The sequence below is a fragment of the Rhinatrema bivittatum genome, chromosome 3 (assembly GCF_901001135.1).
Source record: "Rhinatrema bivittatum chromosome 3, aRhiBiv1.1, whole genome shotgun sequence".
NCBI classification, from domain to species: domain Eukaryota; kingdom Metazoa; phylum Chordata; class Amphibia; order Gymnophiona; family Rhinatrematidae; genus Rhinatrema; species Rhinatrema bivittatum.
In genome coordinates, this window is record NC_042617.1 from 358,960,116 (window position 1) to 358,985,530 (window position 25,415).

General features: G+C 44.9%; 1 protein-coding gene and 1 long non-coding RNA gene across 3 annotated transcripts in view; one reads left to right on the top strand and one right to left on the bottom strand.

Annotated features, from left to right (window-relative positions):
- Positions 1-16,339, bottom strand: part of LOC115087826 — a 72,428-nt gene extending 56,089 nt beyond the window's left edge. The window contains exon 1 of the long non-coding RNA XR_003855624.1: positions 16,224-16,339. This is a non-coding gene — a long non-coding RNA (uncharacterized LOC115087826). The remainder of the gene's footprint in view (positions 1-16,223) is intronic.
- Positions 1-25,415, top strand: part of RNGTT (RNA guanylyltransferase and 5'-phosphatase) — a 1,209,919-nt gene that overhangs the window by 127,825 nt on the left and 1,056,679 nt on the right. For both annotated transcript variants that reach the window (XM_029595427.1, XM_029595426.1), the window contains exon 4: positions 8,100-8,188. In XM_029595427.1, coding sequence (XP_029451287.1) covers positions 8,100-8,188 — 89 coding nt within the window. The remainder of the gene's footprint in view (positions 1-8,099; positions 8,189-25,415) is intronic.

The following is a 25,415-nucleotide window of genomic DNA, read 5'->3' on the forward strand; positions in this document are numbered from 1 at the left end:
GAGATGTGTTCAGACCTCAGGCTCGGATATTTCCCCTGACTGATAAGCCTCCAGTGTATTTTTGAGCCTATTGTATGACAGCTTGTTAAGCTGTAAAATTATTGTTAATTACCAGATTAAGTTGAGCAAAAAAAAGAAAAAGTAAAATTTCACCTAAAGTTCTGAGAGAAGTTGCCCCAGTTTCAGCAAGCTTCTGATGTCAGCAAAACGTGCAACTAAGACCTAAGCTGATGTGTAGTAGCTTAATCTGTAAAATCTATGGTGGTAGTGATGCAGTCAAGCTTGGCAACCTAAAATAAATTATTTAGCTTAGCCTACTGATGATTCCTATGTAATCATCAAAACCAGCCAAGGCTGTAATGACAGAACCTAATAATTTCAATTTATCTAGGAGCTCTGTTTTTTTTCCTCTGTATATTAATTTCTTTCCATAACAAGTGGGCTAGATAGTTTTAGTGACCTAGTAATTTGAATTACGTCAGCTAATATCTTATCACTGGATTTGTTTTATGCCATTGTACAAAAAAGTACTCAAAGCATGTTGCAGCAACAAAATAAATTACATATTGCAAATACAGCATAAATATAAAAAATTAATAAAATGCATCTTAAAAACTAAACACTCCCACAAAATCCTAAATCCCATAGCCTAATCTACAAGACCCTATCTCCTAGTCACTTTGTCCCTTTGCTGATAACCCACCTTGGTGACAGCCATCGATTTGTTGTTTGCTTGGGATGATATCAGTGGGAGAGAGTGGGGCAATGGAATGCGGTATGGCACAGCTCATTGACAGCCTGAGTAGGTCACAAGTCATGGGGGCAACTTTCTCTTCTCAGTTCTTAAAAATCTCCATCCTGGTAGTTTTGTTCCTCTCTTGCGCTGGGCCTCGACTTATCCACAGCAGGAGGTGGAGGGGCTATAGAGTGCAGCACAACAGATGGATGTGGTGAGTTGAAGACAGCCCTATGGTGGATGCTACTAATGTAGATGACATGTGACAAGCTCATTGACTATAGAACTGTTATTGTATGCTGTTTGCTGATGTTAATCAGTGACTTCTGTGGGAATGGTGGTGGTTACTTTAGTGCTGAACTCAGTCAGCTTTCAGCTTAACCTGTTGGTGATGCACACACCGTCCGGATAAATCACCAAAATAGACCTGACCATCCCTGTTGTGTTGTGGTAAACTAGGTCCGATATCATAACATATGTTTAAGCACAATATGCTGTTCTTGTCACAGATGCTTTACGTCCTGAAAGTTTATAAATTGATTAGAATGACTTGAGATTAAGAAATTTTTTATATTTTTTTGTCAAAATACTTTTTATTAACAGGGAAGGTGGTACATCAAACACCAAAAACAGTTTCCATCCGGATCACAGGATACAAATAACAAGTCATTTTGACCATGAAACAAAAAACAAGTAGGAAGTCGCACAGTACCATCAGCTCCTGGCTTTCAATTTCCTCCCCAACCCGTCCACCCTTTCCTCCCTCCCTACCTTGCACGCCCCATGCACACCACAGACATCCTGCATACACACCTTACTTCCCTCCCTCCCCTGTCCCTGGGGGACCAGAGCAATGTGAATCCATTAAGGTACAGTCCATCTTGTAAAGGCTTGGGAAAGACATCGAAGCATTTGGTCCAACAGGCACAGTAGATACTATCCGGTTGTCACCTGCCAGCCAGAAAGTCCAATCTTTCCAGTTGCACTAAAGAAGCCATTCTGCCAAACCAGGCAGCAGCCGAGGGCACAGTCAATGGCTCCGTCCAGTCAGCCAAAATAGTCCGACAGGCCATCATAATAGCCACTCATTCAAATTTGGCCTTCGATGGGCCCCCAGGCAGGGGCCCAGGCAATGTGCTGAACAGCAGTATGCGACCCGTAACGTTGAGGGGCACTCCAAGACAAGCTCCAACCACGTCGAGACCCAGAAAGGTCTCAGTAAGGGGCAATCAAACAGCTGGAGGAGCAACGTGCCGTCCTACTCGCCACACTTGATACAAAGGACTGACGTAGCCAGTCGCATTTTATACTGCTGGACATCATCATAATACAGGCAGTGCAAGATTTTGAATTGTACTTCCCGGAGGCCAAGGTCGGGCAGAGTCCTGTAAAGATCCTTAATAATAGAGCAGGCTGCCAAACGGGCAGTGTGCTCAATGGCCCGAAGCCGTTGTCCAAGCTTTTTCCAGCCCATAATAGTGTTTGCTAAGCATGCCGTGTCAAAAAGAGTGTTTGCAAACTTCATTTCGGCTGCTAGTGTGGTGGTTGTCCAAGCAAAAGATTGCAAATAGTGACGTGCTTGGAGGAAAGCATAGAACTGCTTTATGGGCACTTGAAAGGTGCATGCCAGGGTAGCAAAGTCCAGCAAAAGACTAGATTCAGGATCAAACATATGAAAAGCAAACAGTGCCCCCTTGTCTGCCCATGATTGAAATACTGGTCTGCTGTCCTGGCAAAAATTCTGGCTTACCCACAAAGGGAAGCAGCGGAGATCTAACCCCGGTCATATTGCTCAGTCGGCGTACCCATTGCCAGGCCTTAATACACGGGTATAATAACACGTGGGGATAGTGCACAGTTTGGCAGTGCCGTGCACTAACCTGAAAGAGGCTCAAAGGGGACCCTGGGGCCGTCATACGAGTCAACATCCCTGCATCACAATAATGATAGGACCCTGTGAGCCACTCGCCCACAAACTGGAGTTGGCAGGCTATGTTATAAAGCTGAAAATCCGGAATATTGAGCCCTCCCTGCTCCCTGGGATGCTCCAGTACTGTATATGCAAGTTGCGCGCGGCGTCCCTGCCATAGGAAACGCTGTATACTAGAGTGCAGGTGCCGGACATCACCCACCGTCAGCCAGCAGGGAATCATATGTAACAAGTAGAGGATTTTAGGTACCAACACCATCTTTACTAGGGCGCACAGCCCAAACAGGGAGAGCGGCAGTGGGAGCCAAAGAGTCAATTGGGACTGCAGTCGGGCAATACAGGGGGAAATGTTTAAGGCATATAACTGCTTCAAATCCCGTGGAATCCAGACCACAAGATATTAAATTTTCCCTGGAGCCCACCGAAAAGGAAAGGGTCCACCTCACATATCCGGGAGACTGGCTTTTAAGGCCAGAGCCTCTGATTTATTATAAGTTTTAGACCCGCCACCAGGTGAAATTGGTCAAAGAGGGCAATAATAGCGGGCACACTGGTGCGTGGCCTACCCACGAAAAGTAAGATGTCGTCAGCGAACAATGCTGTTTTTAGTGGGTGGCCGTTTACGCTAATCCCGCTAATAGCCCGCTCTTTTCGGAGGCAAATAGCCAAAGGCTCCAGAGCCAGCACAAATAATAAGGGTGAGAGGGGGCAACCTTGGCGGACCCCACAGTGGATAGAAAAGGGCCCCGTAGGCAGGCCATTAAGCAAGATAGTGGTGCTCGGGTTACAGTAGAGAATACGCAATCACTGGAGATATATGCCCGTAAAGCCATACTTCTGCAGCACCCAAAACATGTACTCCCAAGACAGTCAAACGCCTTTTCGGCGTCCAAACTCAGGATCAGCGCTTCCACTTCTACCTGGTAGCTTAATGCCGCTAACAAACGGCAGACGTTCCGCACCCACTGGTGGCCCACCACAAACCCAGTTTGGTCCTCATGGATAAGGGATGGTAATATAGAGTTTAAGCGAGCGGCAAGGACAGAGGCCAGAGTTTTGACATACACATTCAACAATGATATAGGGCGGTAGGACCCAACCTCCAAGGGGTCTTTACCCGGTTTTGGCAGGACAACAATGACAGATTGGTTTGAGAGTGGTGTTAGGGTATTTGTGTGCAAAAGATCCTCATAGTAAGACTGTAAGGGGGACAGAACAGTAAAATGTAGGATTTTGTAAAATTATGATCCAAACCCATCCTTCCCCACCGCTTTACCCAGCTTTAACTTGTGGATCATGGCATAGATCTCCTGCATGGTGATAGGCCGATTTAAAGCAGCGAGGTGATCCTGTGACAAACGAGGCCAATGAAGCCCACGAAACAGTGTCTCCGCCACCTCCATGTTCATGGGCTTGTTGTCATATAGAGACTGATAGTACTCTACAAACTGTGCCGCAATCGCATCAGGAGCAGTTTGCTGTATACCATGCCTATCTCGTATCCCTGTCACTGACGCCCGTTGTCCTCGAGGCCGCACCAGATGAGACATCAGGCGGCTGGCCCTACTACCAAATTTGTATAGTTGGATTTCGAAGCTCTCTGGTGTAGTAAACAATTGAGCGCTTCTCGAGCCCTATTTACATGGGCCTTAGCATCAGCCAAGTCTCCCATATGAGTGAGCTGGGCCGCCTTGAGAACCTCAGTAAGCCATAAAACCTCGGCATTACATCTGCGGTTTTTCTTTGCCACATAGGCTATTACGGCCCCCCGCATGACCGCCTTCCCAGCCTCCCATACCGTCATAGGGGAGATCTCTGGTGTGATATTCCAGGCCAAGTATTCCTCCCAGTTTTGCTTCAAATATCCCCGGAATTCTATATCTAAATAGAGGTCGGGTTGCATGTGCCAAGAAAAGGGAGGTCTAGCCCTCAAGCCTCATCGGAGAACCAGAGTCACCGGGGCATGGTCTGACAGAGAAATAGACCCTATAGTAGCATCCTGAACCTTAGGAAAACACTGATCTGAGACCAGCAGGTAGTCCAGCCTGGAGTAAGTGTGGTGTGGGTTGGAGAAAAAGGTGAAATCCTGTTCCTGTGGGTGTAAAACCCGCCAGACGTCAATCAAGTGCAATTCCTTGCACAGAAAATTAATTCCCTCTGCACCATCTGCCCCACTGGGAGGCTTGGGTGGATTAGTATCGATAAGCTTGTAACGGTGTTAAAATCGCTGCCCACCACCAAGCTATGGTCTGAAAATTCCGCTAGCACTGTTATTAAGGAAGCAAAAAAGGCATGGGAGTATATGTTAGGGGCATAGACGTTACAAAAAACAATCTTACGCTAATACAAGGTACCCGCCACTACAACATATCACCCCTCCTCATCCCAGTAGGTGTGTGTAAGCTAAAATGGGTAACCCTTTATGAACAAGGATGGCCACTCCTCGTTGGCGTCTATTATAGGAGGAAAATTAACATTGGCCTACCCAGTCCCTCTGCAGTTTGGCATGCTCGCCGTCCCCAAGGTGGGTTTCTTGTAAAAATGCTACTTGTGTTTTCATACGCTTAAACATAGCATGTAATTTGGCCCTTTTTATCGGGGAGTGAATACCATCCACATTCATAGTTACAATTTTAACCTGTGCCATGATGTTGGAGAAACAGAAAAATTTCAGCCCAGAGCCCGCTAAGGCCCCAGGTCCCACCTACACCAGTATCCCTGAGGCCTCCCAGCCTGGGCCTCAGAGAGTAAGAAGTAAACATTATCATCACAAGTACCTTGGATATTAAATTCCAGCCCTGCAAACCCTGGTCCCCCTTTCTACAACCCTCCCCCTCCCCAACTACCACACGCACACTCAATCACACCAAACAACCTTAGAACATTCAACATTATCAGGTATACCCCCCACGGCTCCCAGAGGAGAAAATAGCCCTATCCCAACCATCTGGAACTAGGGCCCCCCTCCTCTGGCCCCGCTCCCAACCCCCAAAGCTGTGAGACATTCCTATAGGTAGGTCACCCCACTCTGCGAACCTTTGAAACCACAAGTCGATAAAAGTCACAAGGAGTAGGGAAGGCACTCTCCAATGTGAACGACGGTTAGGCAGCCTGGACGAGTTGATACAAGCAACATTTTCCCTGTCGGTGCTTCCTATCTGGCATGTGCAAGCTGCTCAAACCAAAGGTGGGGGGAGAAGGTAAAGAGCAAAACCATTCACCAAAGCCGGCTTTCCCAACTAGCCCCGCGCAGCCGCTCCATCAGGTCTCCGCCATCAGGGAAGGAGAGAAGGAAGATAAATCAGTACGGCAGCCTCAGCCACCTGGGCCCCCAAAAGAAAAAACATCTGTACTCCACACAGCATGGACTAAGCCCAGCAAGGCCCCTTCCCCAGATAGTCCAACAAAATAAGGAAACTCGGAGCGTTGTTGGGCTGGGAGAAACCGTAGCTTGTTCAGTAAAACACTGTAGATAGTCACTCTCCCTCTAATTGCGGGAGGGTCTCCAAGAACCCGTCCGCCTCCTCCCTGGAGGTAAAGAAGAGGGTTTTTTTTTCCATGCTGAACCCGGAGTTTTGCCGGGTGTAACAAGGCGAATCGGATCCCCTGCTTGTGGAGCGCTGTACGTGCAGGGGCCATCATTTTCCGCAGCGCCGCAGTGCTGGCTGAGAAATCATTAAACAAGAGCAGCCGTTGACCTTTATATTCCACCAGCCCTTTCTGTCAGTAGGCCCGCAATAGCTGTGTCTTGTGATCCCAATTGAGGATGTGGGCCATTACAGGACGTGGCTTCTCCTGGCCATCACGAGCGGGGCCCACACGATGTACCCACTCACACTGAAGGAGCTCGTTGGCCAGATCCAGGCCCACTTGCTGCGGGAGCCACTTCTCCATGAAGTCCTTCAGCTCCCCCTCCTGCACCGCTTCAGGGCGGCCAATAAGTTTTAGGTTATTTCGCCGGCCCCTATCCTCCTGCTCCTCCATCTTAGCCAGCAGCTCCCGTTGTCGGCCCTGGAACACCTCCACATGATGCTCAGAAGTGGCCAGGCGGTCTCCCAGGTCTGAAGTGGTACCTTCAGCAATATCCAGCCTCTTAGAGTGCCCCTCGACCTCTGCCTTAATGTCCTCCATAGCTGTTTGGAGTTTGTATAGCCGGCCATCCAGCGCCTCCGTGACCCGCTGTGAACTTTTTTGCAGGGCCTCCTCTGTTACTGAGGCCATCACTGGTTCCCCCGTCGGAGCTGCGGCGGCCATCTTGGCTGCACGATTTGGTCTGTGCTCTCATCTACCACGGGTGCCGGTCCTTCGCATTATTTGTTCAACTTGCTGCGGCAGCGAGAATCAGCAAGTGTTCCCGCAGCCTGCCCCAGGTAGAGGTAATTAAAACAAGTACTGAAACGGCGATATTTGTTCGATTTGCGGGAGCGGGGCTGCGGAGCTTTCCCCCTGTGCTTCCATCTCCGTCCCTGTGCGCGCGATTCTGCATTTAAATGAGGCCCAGTGGTAGAAACAGGCAAAAAGAGGCGCTAGGGACACTAGTGCGTCCCTAGTGCCTCCTTTTGGCCCGGAGCGGCGGCTGTCAGCGGATTTGATAGCTGATGCTCAATTTTGCTGGCGTCTGTTCTCGAGCCCGCTGACAGCCACGGGATTGGAAACTGGTCGCTGGCAAAACTGAGCGTCCGGTTTTCAACCCGACAGCCGCGGGCCGACTTCAAATTTATTTATTATTTTTTTACTTTTTTTTACCCTTCGGGACCTCCGACTTAATATCGCCATGATATTAAGTCGGAGGGTGCACAGAAAAGCAGTTTTTACTGCTTTTCTGTGCACTTTCCCGGTGCCCAAAGAAAGGTAGGCGCTAATTTCTGAAAGCAAAATGTGCGGCTTGGCTGCACATTTTACTTACTGAAGCGCGCGGGAATACCTAATAGGGCCAGCAAGATGCATTTGCATGTTGAGGGCGCTATTAGGTTCGGCGGGTTGGACGCGCGTTTTCGGCCGCTTACTGAATAAGGGGTAAGGGAAAACGCGCGTCCAATGGCAGGTTAACAGTGCGCTCTGTCGGAGCGCACTGTACTGTTTCGGCCCGACTGTAAGCTAAGCTGTCAAAAAGAACAAACTGCCTTTGGTTTGAAGTCCTTGTTTAATGTGCTTGACTGCAGTTTGGACTGGTTGGTCTGAGCAGCAGTGAGACAAACTTTTGAGACTTTCCAAGAAAAGGTCACACATTGTATCTCAAGAATTAAACAGATCTGTTATAGTTTTAAGCTTATAAAATGTGGAAAAAATGTAAGTTAATTGAGAACAGGTGTATTATTTATATTCTAACTATAGGACTAATACAATGTCATTGGCAAAACTTCTCTCGAGGTTTGTAGTTGCTGGTTCCGCTCTTTAATACATACTGACATTTTTGTTCTTCTATGTTATCAGGCATGGTGAATGTCCTACTTCGGAGAACACAGACACATTTATCCACGTATGTGAACGTTTCAAAGATAAGAACCCTGAGGAACTTATAGGTATGTCAATTTTGATCTCCCTTGTCCGCTGTTTGCTTCTTTTTCGCTACGTCTACTGTCATGCCTTACCATTAGCACTCTCAGCCACTAATTTTGCTTTTGGGCTAGAGTCAGACAAGTCAATTTTACTACCGAGTAATCACTTAATGCAGGCTCTTGTGCCTACACAAGAAAATCGTTTACCTGCATGAAAGAAATGCTGTGTAACTTGTTATGCTTTTTTTTTAAAAAGCAAACAAATCAACCTCAAAACAAAACATAGAAATATCGGGCATATTTATATATGTGTGTATGTGCATATATGGACATAAAGTGGTGGTGTATATTTATTTGTGGCGGATGTCTAGTGGTAGGGGAAACAAAACGTGCTTTGCATATTGGGTATTAATGATGTCAGATTCCAGAGCCACACAGTAGCCTCAGTATAATGTTACATGTTGACATGTGGTTCTCTGCACATTTTGTGCAGAAATTTACTCGTGATGTAGATAGGAGTTTTGCGCACAAATCTGAGTAAAAATGTGTACACAGCTTGGTGCTCCTCCTTGCAAATTCCATTTTATTCAAGGCAGTAGTTGTTACTTCCCAGTGCAGGGAGGTGCATAGGCTTAACTTATGCTTAATGTAACTCCTGGTTAGACTGTATGCAAATCAGGGTTTCTACACAGTGCGCCCAAACCATGGTTATGTTCCTAACATATTTTGTGCCACTAAATCTTAGTTTATGTACATAAAACATATTTCCTAAGCATAAACCATGATTTGTACACATTAAACATGTTCTGTGTATGCTATTCATTTTTTTGTGCCCTTTTTAAGGTTTATGCACATTTTAAAACTCCCGATGCATTTTTATTTTATTAGCTTACTGCATCGGGAGTTAACTTTTTTTTCTTTTTTTTAAGCAAGCGCATTAAGAAAATGTATGCTGAAGTGTGGTGTACATTTGTTTCCCCTATCTTATTATCTTGGGCCCGATGGGCTTTGCTAGAGCAATGGACACCCAGCAATTCTGATATCTATTTTGATAAAAATAGATGATGCCCTTACGCAATCTGAAGATGACATAAAAAGTAATTGCTTTAGAGGACTGTTTGCATAAATTGAGTGATTCAGTTAACATCCAGATTAATGCTGTGCATGGAATAAGCAAATTCAGTTAATAGCTCATTGACAGCTGCTAGATTGCTGGACCATTAGACAATCTATGATATCATATCCAATTGTTTATTCTAATCTCTTGCAGCTAACATCTTTTATTTTTGCATATGGCAAAAGACATCATTTTAAAGTCACATGGAAACTGAAAATGCACAAAATACATGTCCCCCCCGCCCCCACCCAGTAAATGACAGATGAATATCTTATAAGATTTACAGAGTAAGATCAAGCCTTACGAGCTGGTGAATCTTTTTTTATTTTAAAGTGCTGCATTGATTCTAGATGCCCAGAAGTCAAGAGATAGTCCTGGGGGAATTTGCGCAGAATTTCCCCCCTACGCAGAAATGCCATTTTCTCCCAGGACAAGCAAGATGGTAGTCCTCACATATGTGGGTGACATCATCAGGATGGATCCCAATCACGGAACACTTTTGTCAAAGTTTTTAGAACTTTGACTGGCATACTGAGCATGCCCAGCATGCCACCAACCCTGCATCCAGCAGGGGTCTCCCTTCAGTCTCTTTTTTTTTTTTTTCCGCGCAGCAGTAGCCTCGCGGATTTCTAGAGCTCTGTGAGAATTCCTCACGGAAACTTACTTTAAAAATTAAAAATTTTTTCCCCATCCCGAGTTCCCCCATCGACCACAGACCTCTGTTGATTCCGGTAAGTTTGCCTCGTCCCTTGTGCTCGGTTCCCGGCGGTGCTTTCTTCGGTGTCTGACGGCCACCGACTGCACTCTGCCCTTAATTTTCCCAAAAAGATGGTGACAGGGTTCCGAAAGTTCCCCGAGAGCCCGAGGACCATGTCCATCACGGACCCTCACGCCGTATGTGTCTTGTGCTTGGGGCCACACACAACGTTCAACGGTGCACTAGCTGAGCCCAGATGATGCCAAAAGGCCGATGGAGCACCTTTTTAAGCGAAAGTCTCTTCTAGTCCAGCCAAGACTACACCGAGTCAGAAGCCTTCCTCTTCAACGACTCCGTCGCCATCCAAGTCTCAATGCCAGCGAGACACCGTAACTGTCCTTCACCAGCTTCTTCACGTTTGAAGGCATCAACATCTTCCTCCTCAGTGCTGGAGAAGGACCAGACCGAGCATCGGGTTAAACACCGTCACCACCATTGACGTGAGCCTTCTTCCGATGCCACCATTGGAAAGACATCGGCATCGACAGAACCACCAGCCAAGAAGTCCCGGGGAGAAGGGGCCCCATCCCCCTCTGGACCCGGGACACTGAGATGTTCCCCACCGGCACCGGTGCTGGGAGCTGAGACTCCACTGATACATGTGGACCCTCCGGCAACACCTTCTGAGCCTCTCACCCCAGCGGCTGTGCTGCCAACGCCAGCCTTCCGAGAGGAATTGGACCAGATGGTCCAAGAGGCAGAACTCCAGGTACTTCGAGGATTCCAATCTCCACCGACACTAGCTCCCATGCCGACATCCGAACCGATGCCCACTATGTTGGCTCCACTTCTTGAGTGCCTGGATGCCTTAATCGGTGCATTGCCATCGGTGCCTGCTCCTTCCATGCCATCGACACCTCCAAGACCACCGACACCAATATCTATTTCATTGTCCTTGGATGAGGAACAAATTTTACCGATGCTGGAGCCGGCAACAGGACCATTGGGTCTGTTGCCTCCCCGACGTCCATCAAAAGAACCGATTCCTTCGATGCCATCACTGTCCTCTGTGCCAGCATCGGTGCCTCCACCTTTCCCATCGATGCCACCACCAGATCTGGCTGGATATGGACCCGTACCTCCATCTGAAGAGCCACATGGTGCTGGAGATGCATCATATAATCCCTGGGGTGATGATTCCTCTGACACTCAGGACTCGGATGAACTCCTGTCAGAGCCTTCACCCCCAGAAGAACGCTGCCGCTCCCTTCCTGAAGACCTCATATTTGCAAACTTCATTAAAGAGATGTCTGAAACCATCCCTTTTAAACTACAAACAGAGGAGGATGCCAGGCATAAGATGCTTGAGGTACTACAATTTGTGGATGCCCCTAAGGAAGTGATGGCAGTTCCAGTACATGAAGTGCTCCTTGGTTTATTACAACCAATGTACCGGTTACATTGTACCGGTTACATTGTAAACCGGTACGATAAGACCTAGTCTTGAGCATCGGTATAGTAAAATAAATAAATTAAATAAATAAATAAATAAATAACCAACCAGGAGCACCCTGGCACAGTTCCACCAGTGATCAGAAAAACTGATGCCACCTATCTCGTCCAGTCAGCTCCGGGGTTTCAAAAAAGCCAACTACCCTATCAATCTGTGGTTGTTGAGTCTGCCCAAAAGAAAGCCAAGAGATCCCGGCCTCATTCTTCTGCCCCTCCAGGTAAAGAACAGAAATCCTTGGACGCCTTTGGACGAAGAGTCTTCCACAGTTCTATGCTGATGGTATGTATAGCAGCTTATCAGCTATATATGACTCAGTACTCAAGAAATCTTTGGAAGAAAGTCCAAGAACTCTCTGAAACCCTACCAGATGAATATCAGGAAGGACTTACCACAATCCTTCAGAAAGGACTAGATGCTGGAAAGCATGAAGTGAGGGCAGCAGATGACATCTTTGAAATTGCCTCAAGAGTATCAGCAGCAGGCATACGTGCCAGACACTGGGCATGGCTTAAGTCTTTTGACCTATACCAGGAAGTCAAAAAAGGTTGGCAGACCTTCCATGTACAGGGGACAATTTTATTTGGCGACAAAATTCAGGAAACAGCACAACTAAAATATCATCATGACACCTTGCGCCAGCTGTCCACTCTCCCCTTGGACTTCCCATCTACCAAGAGGTCTTTTCGGCGGGATCCTAGGAGGTTATCCTATAAGCCACGTAGGTATTACCCACATCCATCCCGTACTCGACAGCCTAGACCTTCTCAAAGAGGTCAGCCTCGACAACCCAGGGCCCTAAAACGCCAATCAGCCTCGTAGACTGGTCCCACATCGGGGTTTTGACTTCTTATTAGAGGGCAGAAATCAACCCCCGCCTACCACACCCATTCCAGTAGGAGGCCGCTTGTGCCACTTTGCCAACATATGGCACACAATTACAACAGAGAATTACTCAATATTCAATAGGGCTAATAAAGTGTGTTGAACGGGGTCAAACTCTGGGACTGGCGATAGAGTGAAAGGAGTTGAGCTTAGAGGTGGAGGGGAGAGATACTGGCAGGTGGAGGAGTGGGGGCCTGAGAGGGCAAAGTGGCCAGGGGAGTAGGGAGAACGAGTGGAAGGGACACTCTTACAGTGAATTTCTAGGGAAATTCTGCTCAAAATATTTAAAATTCTTCATCTCTAAGTAATAACTTTTTTCTGTATTAATTTAAAATGTAGTTACTTTTAAAGACTGTCATGTAAATTGTGTTGTTTTGACCAATATAAAGTCTGCAGAATTTTGCAGAATTTTAATTTTTTTTGCGCAGAATTCCCCCAGGATTAAAGAGTGTATTCTCTGGAATGCATGCTGGTTTGCTAAAAGTAAACACTAAATATCTTTTGTTTATATTGAAATTAATTTGGGAGCGCAGGAATGGTGTCATTTTACCTTGAAGGTAACTTTCCAATTAAAAATGAGCAGACGTGACTAGATTAGTTTTGTTATGAATGCCAGTAAATTGAAGCAAGTGTATCAGTTCTTTAAACTGTTAAAATTGAAAGAGAGCCTTTTTTTAGGGAAAGGGTATAATCTAAGAATTTTAATGCCTCTATCTTAAGACCATTTTAATAAGACGGCATATGTTAATTTTTTTTTAGACCACTATTATTTGCAAGATGCCTATTAGTCAGCTGCATAATTTCATTAGGTCCACTAAATTTTCCTTTCATTTATTTGCTTTAATGGTTGTCTTATGTAATGGATTTATAAAGAGTCGTATAAGCAAGAAGACGTGTTTGTAATGAATCATAAATGTTATATCCCAATTGGACTTGTTGAATTAACAGATTTGAAAGAATTTGTTTCCCTTTATTTCATTTGCTTCTGTTTTCATAGAACAAAACATTGAATCATTGAATTGTTTCTTTAATTTGCAGGTGGTGGCATTTATTTTAATTTCTATTCTACGTTCCTACATCACCTGGGACATGAGCTGTATAGTCATAAGTTGTAGCTATGTAAAGGCCATGTTTTGATGTGACAGCGTCCACCAGATTTCTGCAGTAACTGCTGGTTCTGATCAAGCAGGTTGCTTGGAATTTGAGATAAAACTGCAGAGTGAATGAAATGCAGAACTCATTTAACTGCTGGTTATTTAGCTTATTAAAAATATTTGTGGTTAGACAGGGTAATAAAGGTGGGATGTTGGAAAAAACTAAAAGAGAATCTTGTATACTCATCTATACCCAACATGCGGAGTACCAAAAAGGAAGACAAGAAAAATGTTTAAAAGACTGCCATCGTCTATTCTGACACAGTGTAAATCCTCAAATTTTCCATATAATACAAATAAATCTGTTTATCCCATAACCCATTATTCCCTTTTTGTTTGGAGTCTCAAGAAGAGTCCTGTGTGGTCTCAAAAGCTCATAAACTACATATCTTTTTATAGTTAGCCCTTTTAAAGGAACTACAAAGCATCCAGTTTTCTCCAGGGCCAATATAACCACTAGAACTGAACTACTTTTTCATTTGAAATCAATTTTCATTCTTTATTTTATTATTATTAACTCCCTTCTATTGTTCTAGACTTCTCCTCTTTCCCTCATCAAGATGATAACCTGTCCTAAAGGATCTCAACTCGGGATGTAAAATGGGAACCCCTCTGCGATTGGTAACCATGATATGTGCCAACTTCATGCACCCCCAAATGAGATGCCCAAGATAACAGGGATCATTTAAATCCTAGTGTCATGAATTAATAGCCCACCAGTGAAGATGACAGGTAAGGATAAAATGCCAGTTATAGCACAGTTGTCCAACCTCCAGCCTCCTAGGTCCCCTGCAGAGCCCTGGCTACGTGAATGCATATGCTTCTGCTAGGTCTCCTAGTTATTTCTATACTTGCAGCCTGCCAGACGACCCAGCTGCTAGTTTGATTTCATCATTACAGCATTAAGCTATTATTACTAGGGAGCCTCCTGGATGCCTTGTTATAGCCTGTCAGAACAGCCACGTGAAGGCTGAGGTTTTTGCTAGGTAATCCGGTTATTACAGTACTCAAAGCCTGCCAGACAGACCTGGATACTAAAAGTCAGGTTTTGTTAGTCTGCTGTCACAGCTTACCAGACAAACTTGCCCTCATGGTTGCCTGTGTTTCCACTAGGACTTCAAATATTTCATATTAGCTACTTTGCCATTCAATCTGGTATCCCCAATGCTCGGTCGTGCTTTCTGATCTCTCCACTTTTAGCAACCAAGGATTTGACATAATTATCTTAGTTGCTATCCTATGTCTTGTTCCTTGAGACTATTTCTGTGCATGAACACCTCAAGAATGCTTGAGCATCCTGCCAGTACCTTTGCCTTGAAATTGACTTTTGTACACCTACTTTTAAGTCGTCCCTCAAAGCCATGTATTTCCTCTAGTATGTTCCATTAGCACTTTGCGAATACTTTTCATGCAAGCATCTTGGGCATGCAAGCATCTTGGGCATGCATTCATTACTTTGGTGTTCCAAAATAGTCTTCACTCCTCTTTGGGGCTTCATTGCCTTGAGACTATTTGGTATCTCCAGTGTGCTCTGATACTATGAGAGCACCTTTGCATATTAGTGTCATGAGAGGGCTTTAATTAGTTGAGTGCTTAATTACCTGAGCGTCATGAGTACTTTTGAATTAACCTTGGAGTAGATGCACCTCAAGGTTCTTCTGTGCCTTGATGCTGCTTGGTATCTAAGATATATTCCAGTGTTTGTCTAGAAACTGTGCATTTGTGTCTTGAGTGATTTCTATCCCGAGAATGGCAGCTCACAAGAATTTCTGTACTCCAAGGTAGCCTCTATGCTGCAACATTCCAGGATGCTTTCAGTGTCTGCCTTAATACTTCTGGGATTTTGTGGTAATTGGCTCTTCAAGGATGCTCTGTTCTTGGAAGATCCCTGTTTATAGAATTTTGATGCCTCGGTAATGCTTGTATTTTATGAGTGCTCTTCTGTGCCTCAAGATAGCCTCTGTTCAGTAACACACAAGAATGCTTGAGGACTTAGAGATTAGTTTAGTGTCTCGAGAGCGCTATGATGCCTGAATGGTGTATCAAGTAAGAACTTTGGATTCCTGAAATAATTTTGATGTTAGATTGTGGTCTTTCACTCTGACGTAACTTTCGCTGAGTGATGCAGTGGTGCCTGATGAAACCTGACATTCAGGTTGAGATGGTCTGCTGTATGAGAGTTTTTTGTATTACAGGGATGGAATGCTGACCTTTTACTTTATAGTAAGATAAGACAAGCTTCTGTCCAACTATGGTTCATGAAAAACATTGTGCTAAACCAGTGGTTTCCAATATTTTTTTGTGTAGCAGCACATGTGGCACAGGGTCCATTTCATTGTGGCACGCCGTTACTTTCCTTCTCTCATATCCTTCCGGCATAATCACCCTCCCTTCCCTCTCCCCCCACCCCCTAGCATCATCACCTTCCCTTCTCTTTTCTTCCCATCCCTCCTTTCACCCCCACGGCATTACCAGCTTCTCTTCCTTTCCCTCTCCCCTCATCTCTTAACATCACCTCCTCTCCCCCACTCACTGGCATCATTACCTTCTTTTCCCTTTCTTCCTCTGTCATCATCACCTTTTCTTTCCTCTTCCCCTACCACTGGCATCATCACCGCACCTTATCTTCCCTCCCCCCCCCCCCCCCCCCCCCCCCCCAGCATCATCACATTCCCTCTCCTTCACTCTGTTCTTACCTGCTGGCATATTTAATTTCCCTTCGCACTCTGCGCAGTTTCAGTTGTAGAGGAAAGCTGGCAGAGGGGGGAAGGAGCAGCAGCAATAGCAACGCAGTGCGCTCTGTGACTCTCCCTGCTGGCTGGACATCCTGCAAACCAGGAAGTGTAGCAGGAAAGATAAAATGAAGACTTTGCTGCAGTGCCTCAACTTTTCCTACCGGGCTCTAGCTAGCTGGAAGAACATTTTGTAACAAACCTGTTATGCAGGCACGGCACACCAGTTGGGAATTGCTGGCCTCAAACTTTTCACAGTTTTATTGCTGGAAATGTACTGCTTTAAGTTTCATAAATATTTGCAGCCTACATTATCTGCTGTACACTTTATTTTTCTGGTTGAGTGACCAGAGTGGTGCTTCATCTCATGAGAGCAAGACTATTATTTTGTAATTGCTTGTTTAATCATAATTATCATCTACTGCCTTGTGCTCTTACCAGCAAGTTTGTGACGTTCCAGTGTCGGTGAGCATGACATCTAAGCAGAGTTGCCTTGCAGCACTGTGCGTTGAATTCCTGTGGAGATTTGCTGCTTGATGCTGCGGGACTGATTGACTGCCCTAATCACCAGTTTCCTGCTAGCTGGAGCATGATGGCGAGGAGGAAGTTCTTAAAATAAGTTTTTAAAATGCGTTTCTCCTAAAGCACTCCCTAAGCTTTCTTTCTCCTTACCTTTAGGAGAAAATAGGCTTCACCACAAGGGCAACATAGTTTTGTTCTGCACTGCTGCTGCTAGCTTTTGCCTAGCTAGTTCCTCACATAATGTTTCTGGTATATTTGCTGGTAAAGCTAAACATTCTCATTGGACTCCTGCATATGCTGAGAATGTTTTCCTTATTCTCGCTTCATGAGATGTCGGATATTTAAATATCTGAAATCCTTTTCTGCAATATTTGGCATAGTATTTAGAGCCATATATTTGGACAAAATAGTGTGCTTGCTGTATTGTTTATTTGAATGTGCAGAATCTACTATTCTCTTGTATGTTCAGGCATTGTCGTTTGCTTTGACCTGCTTTTTTGTTTTTAACCCATGGAAGGAAGTTTTTGCTCCCAAAAGCTAGTCAACAAATGTATTAAGTTAGTATAATAAAAAGGCATCACTTCATATTATATGTTAGGTTAGTTGACCTTTAAGATATATAGATCCACAGAAATAAACAGTTTACCAAATTATACATTTTCTAATTGCTCAGTCTTGTTCTGGAAGCAAGTTTAGGGGTGCAAGTTTAGGGAAGTGTCCTGTCTACTACAGGACACTTCCAGTTCACCTCCCACTTCACTTCTCGATCCTAAGTCAGGAAAAAGACAACGTGTTCTCCTCAGAAATAGACATTTATTTATCAGATTTGGCAGGATTTAGCTATTAGAAAATAACAATTCCTTTCTCTAACATCCTGACCACTAAGCATCAATTTACCCTGAAGAAAGTTCTATACCATGGGTGGTTTCAAACATGCCATAAACCTTAGCCTGATTAATATATTAATACTTATGGCTAACTTACTTACTCCTGGTCCCAACTTCAGGCGATATCCCTCTGTTCACCTTTGAAGCAGACATTGACTGGAGGCCTGGAGAATATGGACAGGGGAGGAAACTTGCTTCCTGGTTTTGGTTCTGGCATAGCTGGTGGTGGGCCGGGAAGGAGCCTTGCTTCTGGCTCTGGTACTTGCCGGGCTGTCTGGGGCTTGCTTTCTCCCCTCATAGTCTCAGACTCTGTGTCATTCTCCGAAGCTGAGCAGGGCGTCTCCTCTTTCTGGTCTCCTGCTCAATCTCCTGGCCACACCCAGTCTTCTCGCTCATTGATAGCAGGGGGTGCTGGTCTGCTTCGGACTCCCCTTTCGCTGCTCTTTCAGGGGTCCCTTCTCTGGTTTCAGGGTTGCTTTTCTGGTTTTGCCCTTCTTATTTGCCCCCCCATCTTATACTTTCTAGCTGATAAATATGCATAAGCTCTTGCATAATCACATGGTGGGTGGAGAGTCTTTGCCGCATTGCAGGTCTCTTCCCCCTCCCCATTTCTGGGGGGGGGGGGGATGCCTGCCATGTTGGAGGTCTTTAAGAACATAAGAACATGCCATACTGGGTCAGACCAAAGGTCCATCAAGCCCAGCATCCTGTTTCCAACAGTGGCCAATCCAGGCCATAAGAACCTGGCAGGTACCCAAAAACTAAGTCTATTCCACGCTACTGTTGCTAGTAATAGCAGTGACTATTTTCTAAGACAACTTAATAGCAGGTAATAGGCTTCTCCTCCAAGAACCTATCCAATCCTTTTTTAAACACAGCTACACTAACTGCACTAACCACATCATCTGGCAACAAATTCCAGAGTTTAATTGTGCGTTGAGTGAAAAAGAACTTTCTCTGATTAGTTTTAAATGTGCCACATGCTAACTTCATGGATTGCCCCCTAGTCTTTCTATTATCCGAAAGCGTAAATAGCTGATTCACATCTACCCATTCTAGACCTCTCATGATTTTAAACACCTCTATCATATCCCCCCTCAGCCATCTCTTCTCCAAGCTGAAAAATCCTAACCTCTTTAGTCTTTCCTCATAGGGGAGCTGTTCCATCCCCTTTATCATTTTGGTCACCCTTCTCTGTACCTTCTCCATCGCAACTATATCTTTTTTGAGATGCGGCGACCAGAATTGTACACCCTCCCCATTGTATGCCCTCCCCATTTCTTCGGGGAGAGTACTGCCACATCTGTATGCCAATCAGTGTTTTCTCCGTCTCAGATTGTACCCTGCTTCTTCCAAAGGAGGGGGGTCCTTCTAACCTCTGGACTCCCTTGGCTGGTTCATGACTCTTGCTTATGAGCTTAGCTGCTGCATTGTCTCTCTACCTTGGCTTTTATTCACACAGGAGCATAAAAACAGGTAGACCTTGATAGCATCCTTCAGTGTAAAGTTCTCATCTGTGCAAGGTCTCTTCTTTTTCCACTGAGACAGAGTCTTGGTCTGTTGGTACTTTGGTCTGCAAATTTCTTGGCTATTATATTTCATATTTTGTGCTTTCAGTGGTAAAACATGGGATATCTCCCTACAGCCATGTTGGGACTAAATAATGCACAGAAAATTAGTCAGAATCTTAAGAAGCAAAAAATAACATCAAGTGCAAAAAAAAAAATCTAGATCAACTTTTAAACTGCTTGTACAAGTACTCAGTTTAATGTCACTTTTAAAACCTTTGTGACAAAACCCATTATAAAAAATATCAAAAAGGCTGCTACATGAGACCTTCATACCACTCGTGCATTTGGTCAACTGTTTAAAGACTTTAAATGCTTGTCAGAATTGTGTGTGACTCGAGAAGCATTTTAAGGTCTTTAAACAGTTGACCAAATGCCGCAAAGGTTTTAAAAATGACATTAAACTGGTACTATTGAATGACGATTGAAGAACTAGGACTGAAGATTTGATTCATGATCACTGGAGGTTTGGGAATTTATAACACAAGATAAGCTTTTTGTCAATGTTCATAATTTTAAGTTATTATATGAGGTTGATATGAAGTGATATTTAAAAGTTTTGACAACTTTATAACATACCATGTGACTGGAACTGAGGATGTGTGTGCAATTTTATGTTCTGCACATTAAGTGGATGCCCTGTTCTGATGGTCTTTCAGAATAATCTTTCAAGCTTGTTCAGGTCTATATATATAATTATTTTGTGGGTGGATCCATGTATTTTTTCAGATTTAATTTTTGACTCATTGTATTGCATCTATTCAGTATAAAAATATAAGAACCATTATACCCAAACAGTCTGCCCAATTTCACACATGGCAGAGTACCACAGACCCCAGTTGTCTCTGGCTTTCCCCTCACTGCTTTGCCAGTCAGGATGCTCTCTGCTTACTCCATTCCTTTTTTTTTTTTTATTCTGTTATCATATTTATTTCCACCACCTCCATCCAGTGACAACAGCAACAATAGAAATGGAAATATAATTTACTTCTGGGGGGATTCTGCGCAAACAAATTGAAAATTCTGCAACAAAAGATTGAAAATTCTGCGCACACATTTTCTGAATTCTGCAAAATTCTGCACATTTATTTTTCAAAACACAATATTTATTGCAAACTTTTCTGCATTTCAGTGCAATCCAGTCCCTGGCAACTTGACACTGCTGGCAGAAGAGCCAATTGCTGCTGCTGGCAGATGAGCCAAGCTGGCAGGGACTGCTGCAGTTGTTGCTAACTTCTCCACCTGAGTATCCATGCTCACTGTCTCTCTTACATGATATCAGACATATGCTTTCTCTCTCATGCCATCTGTCACACATATATTCTGTCTCCCCACATACAACTCTCTCTTACGCACACACACACACACACACACACACACACACACCACACACACTCTCCTCCCCGCCTTGCATGCACATACAGACTCCCAGGTAGACACCTACCCACTGGCTCACAACAAACACAAGGGCTCAAACATACACTCACAGGGCCAGGGCCTCTTCTTTAGCCCCTCTCTTTCCCCCTCCCTCATGCTTTCTCTTTCCCCCTCCCCCCTTCTTTCTCTTTCCCCCTCCCTCATGCTTTCTCTTTCCCCCTCCCCCCTTCTTTCTCTTTCCCCCTTCCCCTTCTTTCTCTTTCCCCCTTCTCTCTTTCTCTGTCCCCCTTCCCCTTTGTCCCCCTCCCTTCTCTCTCTCTCTTCTCCTTGCTTGCTTACCTCGAGCCGTCGTGCCATGCTGCAATGCAATACCCCCACTCTCCTTGCACCACCTGACTTCCCCTCCCTTCTCTGTCTCTCCCTCTTCTCCTCTTTTTTCCCCCTCTTCTCCTTTCCCCCTTCTCTTCCCCCTTCTCCTTTCCCTCTCTCCTCTGTTCCCCTCCCCTCTTCTCCTCCTTGCTTGCTTACCTCGAGCTGCTAGTACCGTGCTGCGATGCCCCCACTCTCCATGCGCCACCTGACTTCCCCTCCCCTTCTCTTTCTCCCTCTTCTCCTCCTTTTTCCCCCTTCTCCCTTCTCTTCCCCCTTCGCTCTTTCCCCCTCCCTTCTCTATCTCCCTCTTGTCGTCCTTGCTGCTTGCTCCTCGAGCCGCCGGTGCCGTGCTGAGATGCCCCCACTCTCTGTGCGCCACCTGACATCGCTGTCCCGGATTGGCCACTGTCCGTGTGCGGCATGCTTCCGGTTCTTTTTTATCCATTTCCGGCGAGGGCAGCGAGGGAGGATCTGTGCGGCAGCGCTAAAATCTGCGATAACTGCGGTGAGGGAAGAAATCTGCAAGGTGAGGGAGGAAATCTGCATGAAGGAGGAATTCTGTGCAAATTCTGCATTCTGCAGTAGCGCAGAATTCCCCCAGGAGTAATAATTGCAGAAAAATACCATGTGGTCTATCTAGTCTGCCCATCCAAGCCAACTATTCATCTTTACAATCTCTACCATTCCCTCATAGATCCTCTATTCATCCCAAGCTTTCTTCAATTAAGAACATAAGAACATGCCATACTGGGTCAGACCAATGGTCCATATCAAAAAGAAAGTCCATCCTGCTTCCACTTCTACCTGATTGGGATATGGCAATACCAGGCTATAACTTATTAAGGAAGGACAGAGAGGACAGGAAAGAGGGAGGAGTGGCACTTTGTCAGAAAAACAAAGAAGGAGCGCTACTGCACGCAATCAATCAAATCAAACAAACGATTGTGCAGAAAAATTCAGTGTCCACACATGATTTGAAATAAGAGTTATTATTTTAGGATGGCAAACTCCACAGTGTTGCACAATGCAAAGGTTCAAAATGGGTCCCCTGACATGGACCTGTGTTTCGCCGTGAGGCTGCGTCGGGAGGGACAAGGCAATATTTTATTTTTACTAGAAAGTAAAACAAAGGAATTGTTACAAAAACAAAAAAAATTGTGGACAATAAGAAATGGTGACGGCAGTCCTCAAACAGTGACTAAAACTTCATAACAAAACTGAACTAAAATGACTGAAAACTTAATAACCAGTACCTCTCACTAGACAAATTATACACTGACAATAAAGGTAGTGAACCAGTGGTTAACATGGTATACATTCCAAAGACTAGCTAAACAGACGTCAAGGGATGAGAACAAATGAACACAATACAACCAATTGTTCAAACCCGGTAATATAGGTAAGTAATAAGTTCCGGAGTGTGTAGAGGAAGACTTCAAGTGAGAGGTACTGGAAAACTAAAAGTGGACAAAGCCATGGAGCCTGATGAGGTTCATCCCAGGATACTGAGGGAGCTCAGAGATGTACTGGTGTGTCCGCTGCGTGACCTGTTCAATAGATCCCTAGAAACGGGAGTGGTGCCGAGTGATTGGAGAAGAGCAGTGGCGGTCCCGCTTCACAAGAGTGGGAGCAGAGAGGAGGATGGAAACTACAGGCCGTTTAGCCTCACCTCGGTGGTGGGAAAAGTAGTGGAGTCGCTGCTGAAAGAAAGAATAGTGAACCATTTACAGTCAGAAGAATTACTGGACCAGAGGCAGCATGGATTCACCAGTGGAAGGTCCTGTCAGACAAATCTGATTGACTTTTCTGATTGGGTGACTAGGGAATTAGATCGAGGAAGAGCGCTCAATGTCATCCATTTGAATTTCAGCAAAACTTTTGATACGGTTCCACACAGGAGTCTTGTGAATAAAACGAGAAGCTTGGGAGTGAGTGCCAAGGTGGTGGCATGGATAAAAAATTGGTTGAAGGACAGAATACAATGTGTGATGGTAAATGGAACTTACTCTGAAGAGAGAGCAGTGTTAAACGGAGTGCCGCAAGGATCAGTGTTGGGACTGGTCCTGTTCAATATCTTTGTGAGTGACATTGTGGATGGGATAGAAGGTAAGGTTTGTCTTTTTGCGGATGATACTAAAATCTGCAACAGAGTGAACATGCCGGAAGGAGTGGAGAGAATGAGACTGGATTTAAGGAAGCTGGAAGAGTGGTCGAAGATATGGCAGCTGAGATTCAATGCCAAGAAGTGCAGAGTCATGCATATGGGATGTGGAAATCCAAAAGAACTGTATTTAATGGGGGTTGAAGGGCTGATGTGCACGGAGCACAGAGAGAGAACTTGGGGTGATAGTGTCTAACGATCTGAAGTCAGCGAAACAATGTGACAAGGTGATAGCTAAAGCCAGAAGAATGCTGGGCTGTATAGAGAGAGGAATATTTAGTAAGAGAAAGGAAGTGATGATCTCCTTGTACAGGGCCTTGGTGAGGCCTTACCTGGAGTACAGTTCTGGAGACCGTATCTCCAAAGAGAGAGAGAGACAGGATGGAGGCAGTCCAGAGAAGGGTGACCAAAAAGGTGGATGGTCTTCATAAAATGTCTTATGAGGAGAGATTGAAGAACCTAAATATGTACACCCTGGAGGAGAGGAGGAACAGGGGTGATATGATATGGACTTTCAGATACTTGAAAGTTTTTAATGATCCATGGTCAACAAGGTTTAATGATTCCATGGTTGGAAAAAAATCAGTAGAACAAGGGGTCACGATTTGAAGCTCCAGGGAGGAAGACTCAGAACCAATGTCAGGAAGTATTTCTTCATGGAGAGGGTGGTGGATGCCTGGAATAACCTTCCAGAGGAAGTGGTGAAGACTAAAACTGTGAAGGATTTCAAAGGGGCATAGGATAAACACTGTGGATCCATAAAGGATAGAGGATGGTAATGAAGAGAAGAGCCATGGGGGTGGAGTACTGGAGTGGAGGCTATTACCTAGTGATTACTTCCCTTATTCAATAAGCCTTCGCACGGTTAATGCAACTCCAACATTGCTCTCTGCTTCAACGGCAAGGGAAATGTGAGAAAAGAGGATTTGCATTCAGATAACAACCAACAAGGACTGAACTTCACAGTCTGGGTAAACAAATGAGCGTGGGGGTAGCTTGCTTTTTACGGTGGTTACTACTCTAAACCAATTAAGCCTGACACATCACTTTGAATGCATATACAGCATTGCCCTCTGCTTCTTTGGCAGGGGGAAATGTGGAAAAGAGGATTTTCATTCAGACAACAACCAACAAGGACTGAACTTCACAATCTGGGTAAACAAATAAGCTTGGGGTAACTTTACATTCAGACAACATCCAACAAGGCATTGATCTGTGCAGTCTGGGTAACTTGCTTGATGCGGCGGTTTCTACCCTTAAACATTAAATTTTATGCTCACCTTTGATGCAACTCCAACATTACTATCTGCATCAATGACAGGGAATGGCAGGAAATTTGAATCAAACAGTTACCAACAAGGGCCCTGTACTTGGTGGTTGATGAAACAGATAAAGAAGTATGGGAAAATAAGTATGGGAGCTTGCTGGGCAGACTGGATGGGCCGATTGGTCTTTTTCTGCTGTCATTTCTATATTTCTATATGTACTTCTTCCGGTGTATCCACTCTGTTTGCAGATCTTAGTATCATCTACAAATAAACAAATGTTACCTTCTGTTCCTTCTGCAATGTGGCTCACGAAGATATTGAAAAGAGCTGGTCCAAACACTGATCCTTGTGGCACTCCACATAACATTGTTCTCTCTTCAGAATAGGCTCCATTTATCATTACGCGCTATTATTCATCAATTTGTAATCCATGCCACCACCTTGGTGCTCTCTCCCAAACTTCTCATTTTCTTCACAAGTCTCCTATGCGGGACTGTTTCAAAAGTGTTGCAGAAATCCAAGTATATCACATCGAGTGTTCTTTCTCCATCTAATTCTTTAGTCACCCAATCAAAAAAATCAATCAGATTTGTTTGACGGGACCTTCCTTTGGTGAATCCATGATGTCTTGGGTTCATCAACCTTCCTGATTGTAGATAGTTCACTATCCTTTCCTTCAGTAGAGTCTACATTAATTTTCCAACTGCCTAGGTGAGGCTAACCAGCCTGTAATTTCCAGCCTCCTCTCTGCTACCACTCTTGTGAAGCGGGACCACCACTCTTCTTAAATCATGCGGCATCACTTCTGTTTCCACATCCACCTCTCCTGGCCACTCGATGCACTAGGTAAATGAACTGCCACTTTAAAAGGCATGCGCAATGGCTAATTTGTGTGTCCATAGCATTCTGCATCGGGCACCCAGAAGACATGGCTATGTGCCCACAACAGTCTGGCCAGAGTTCCCTCCCCAATCCTGGCAGGGCTGTTCCAAATTGATTCT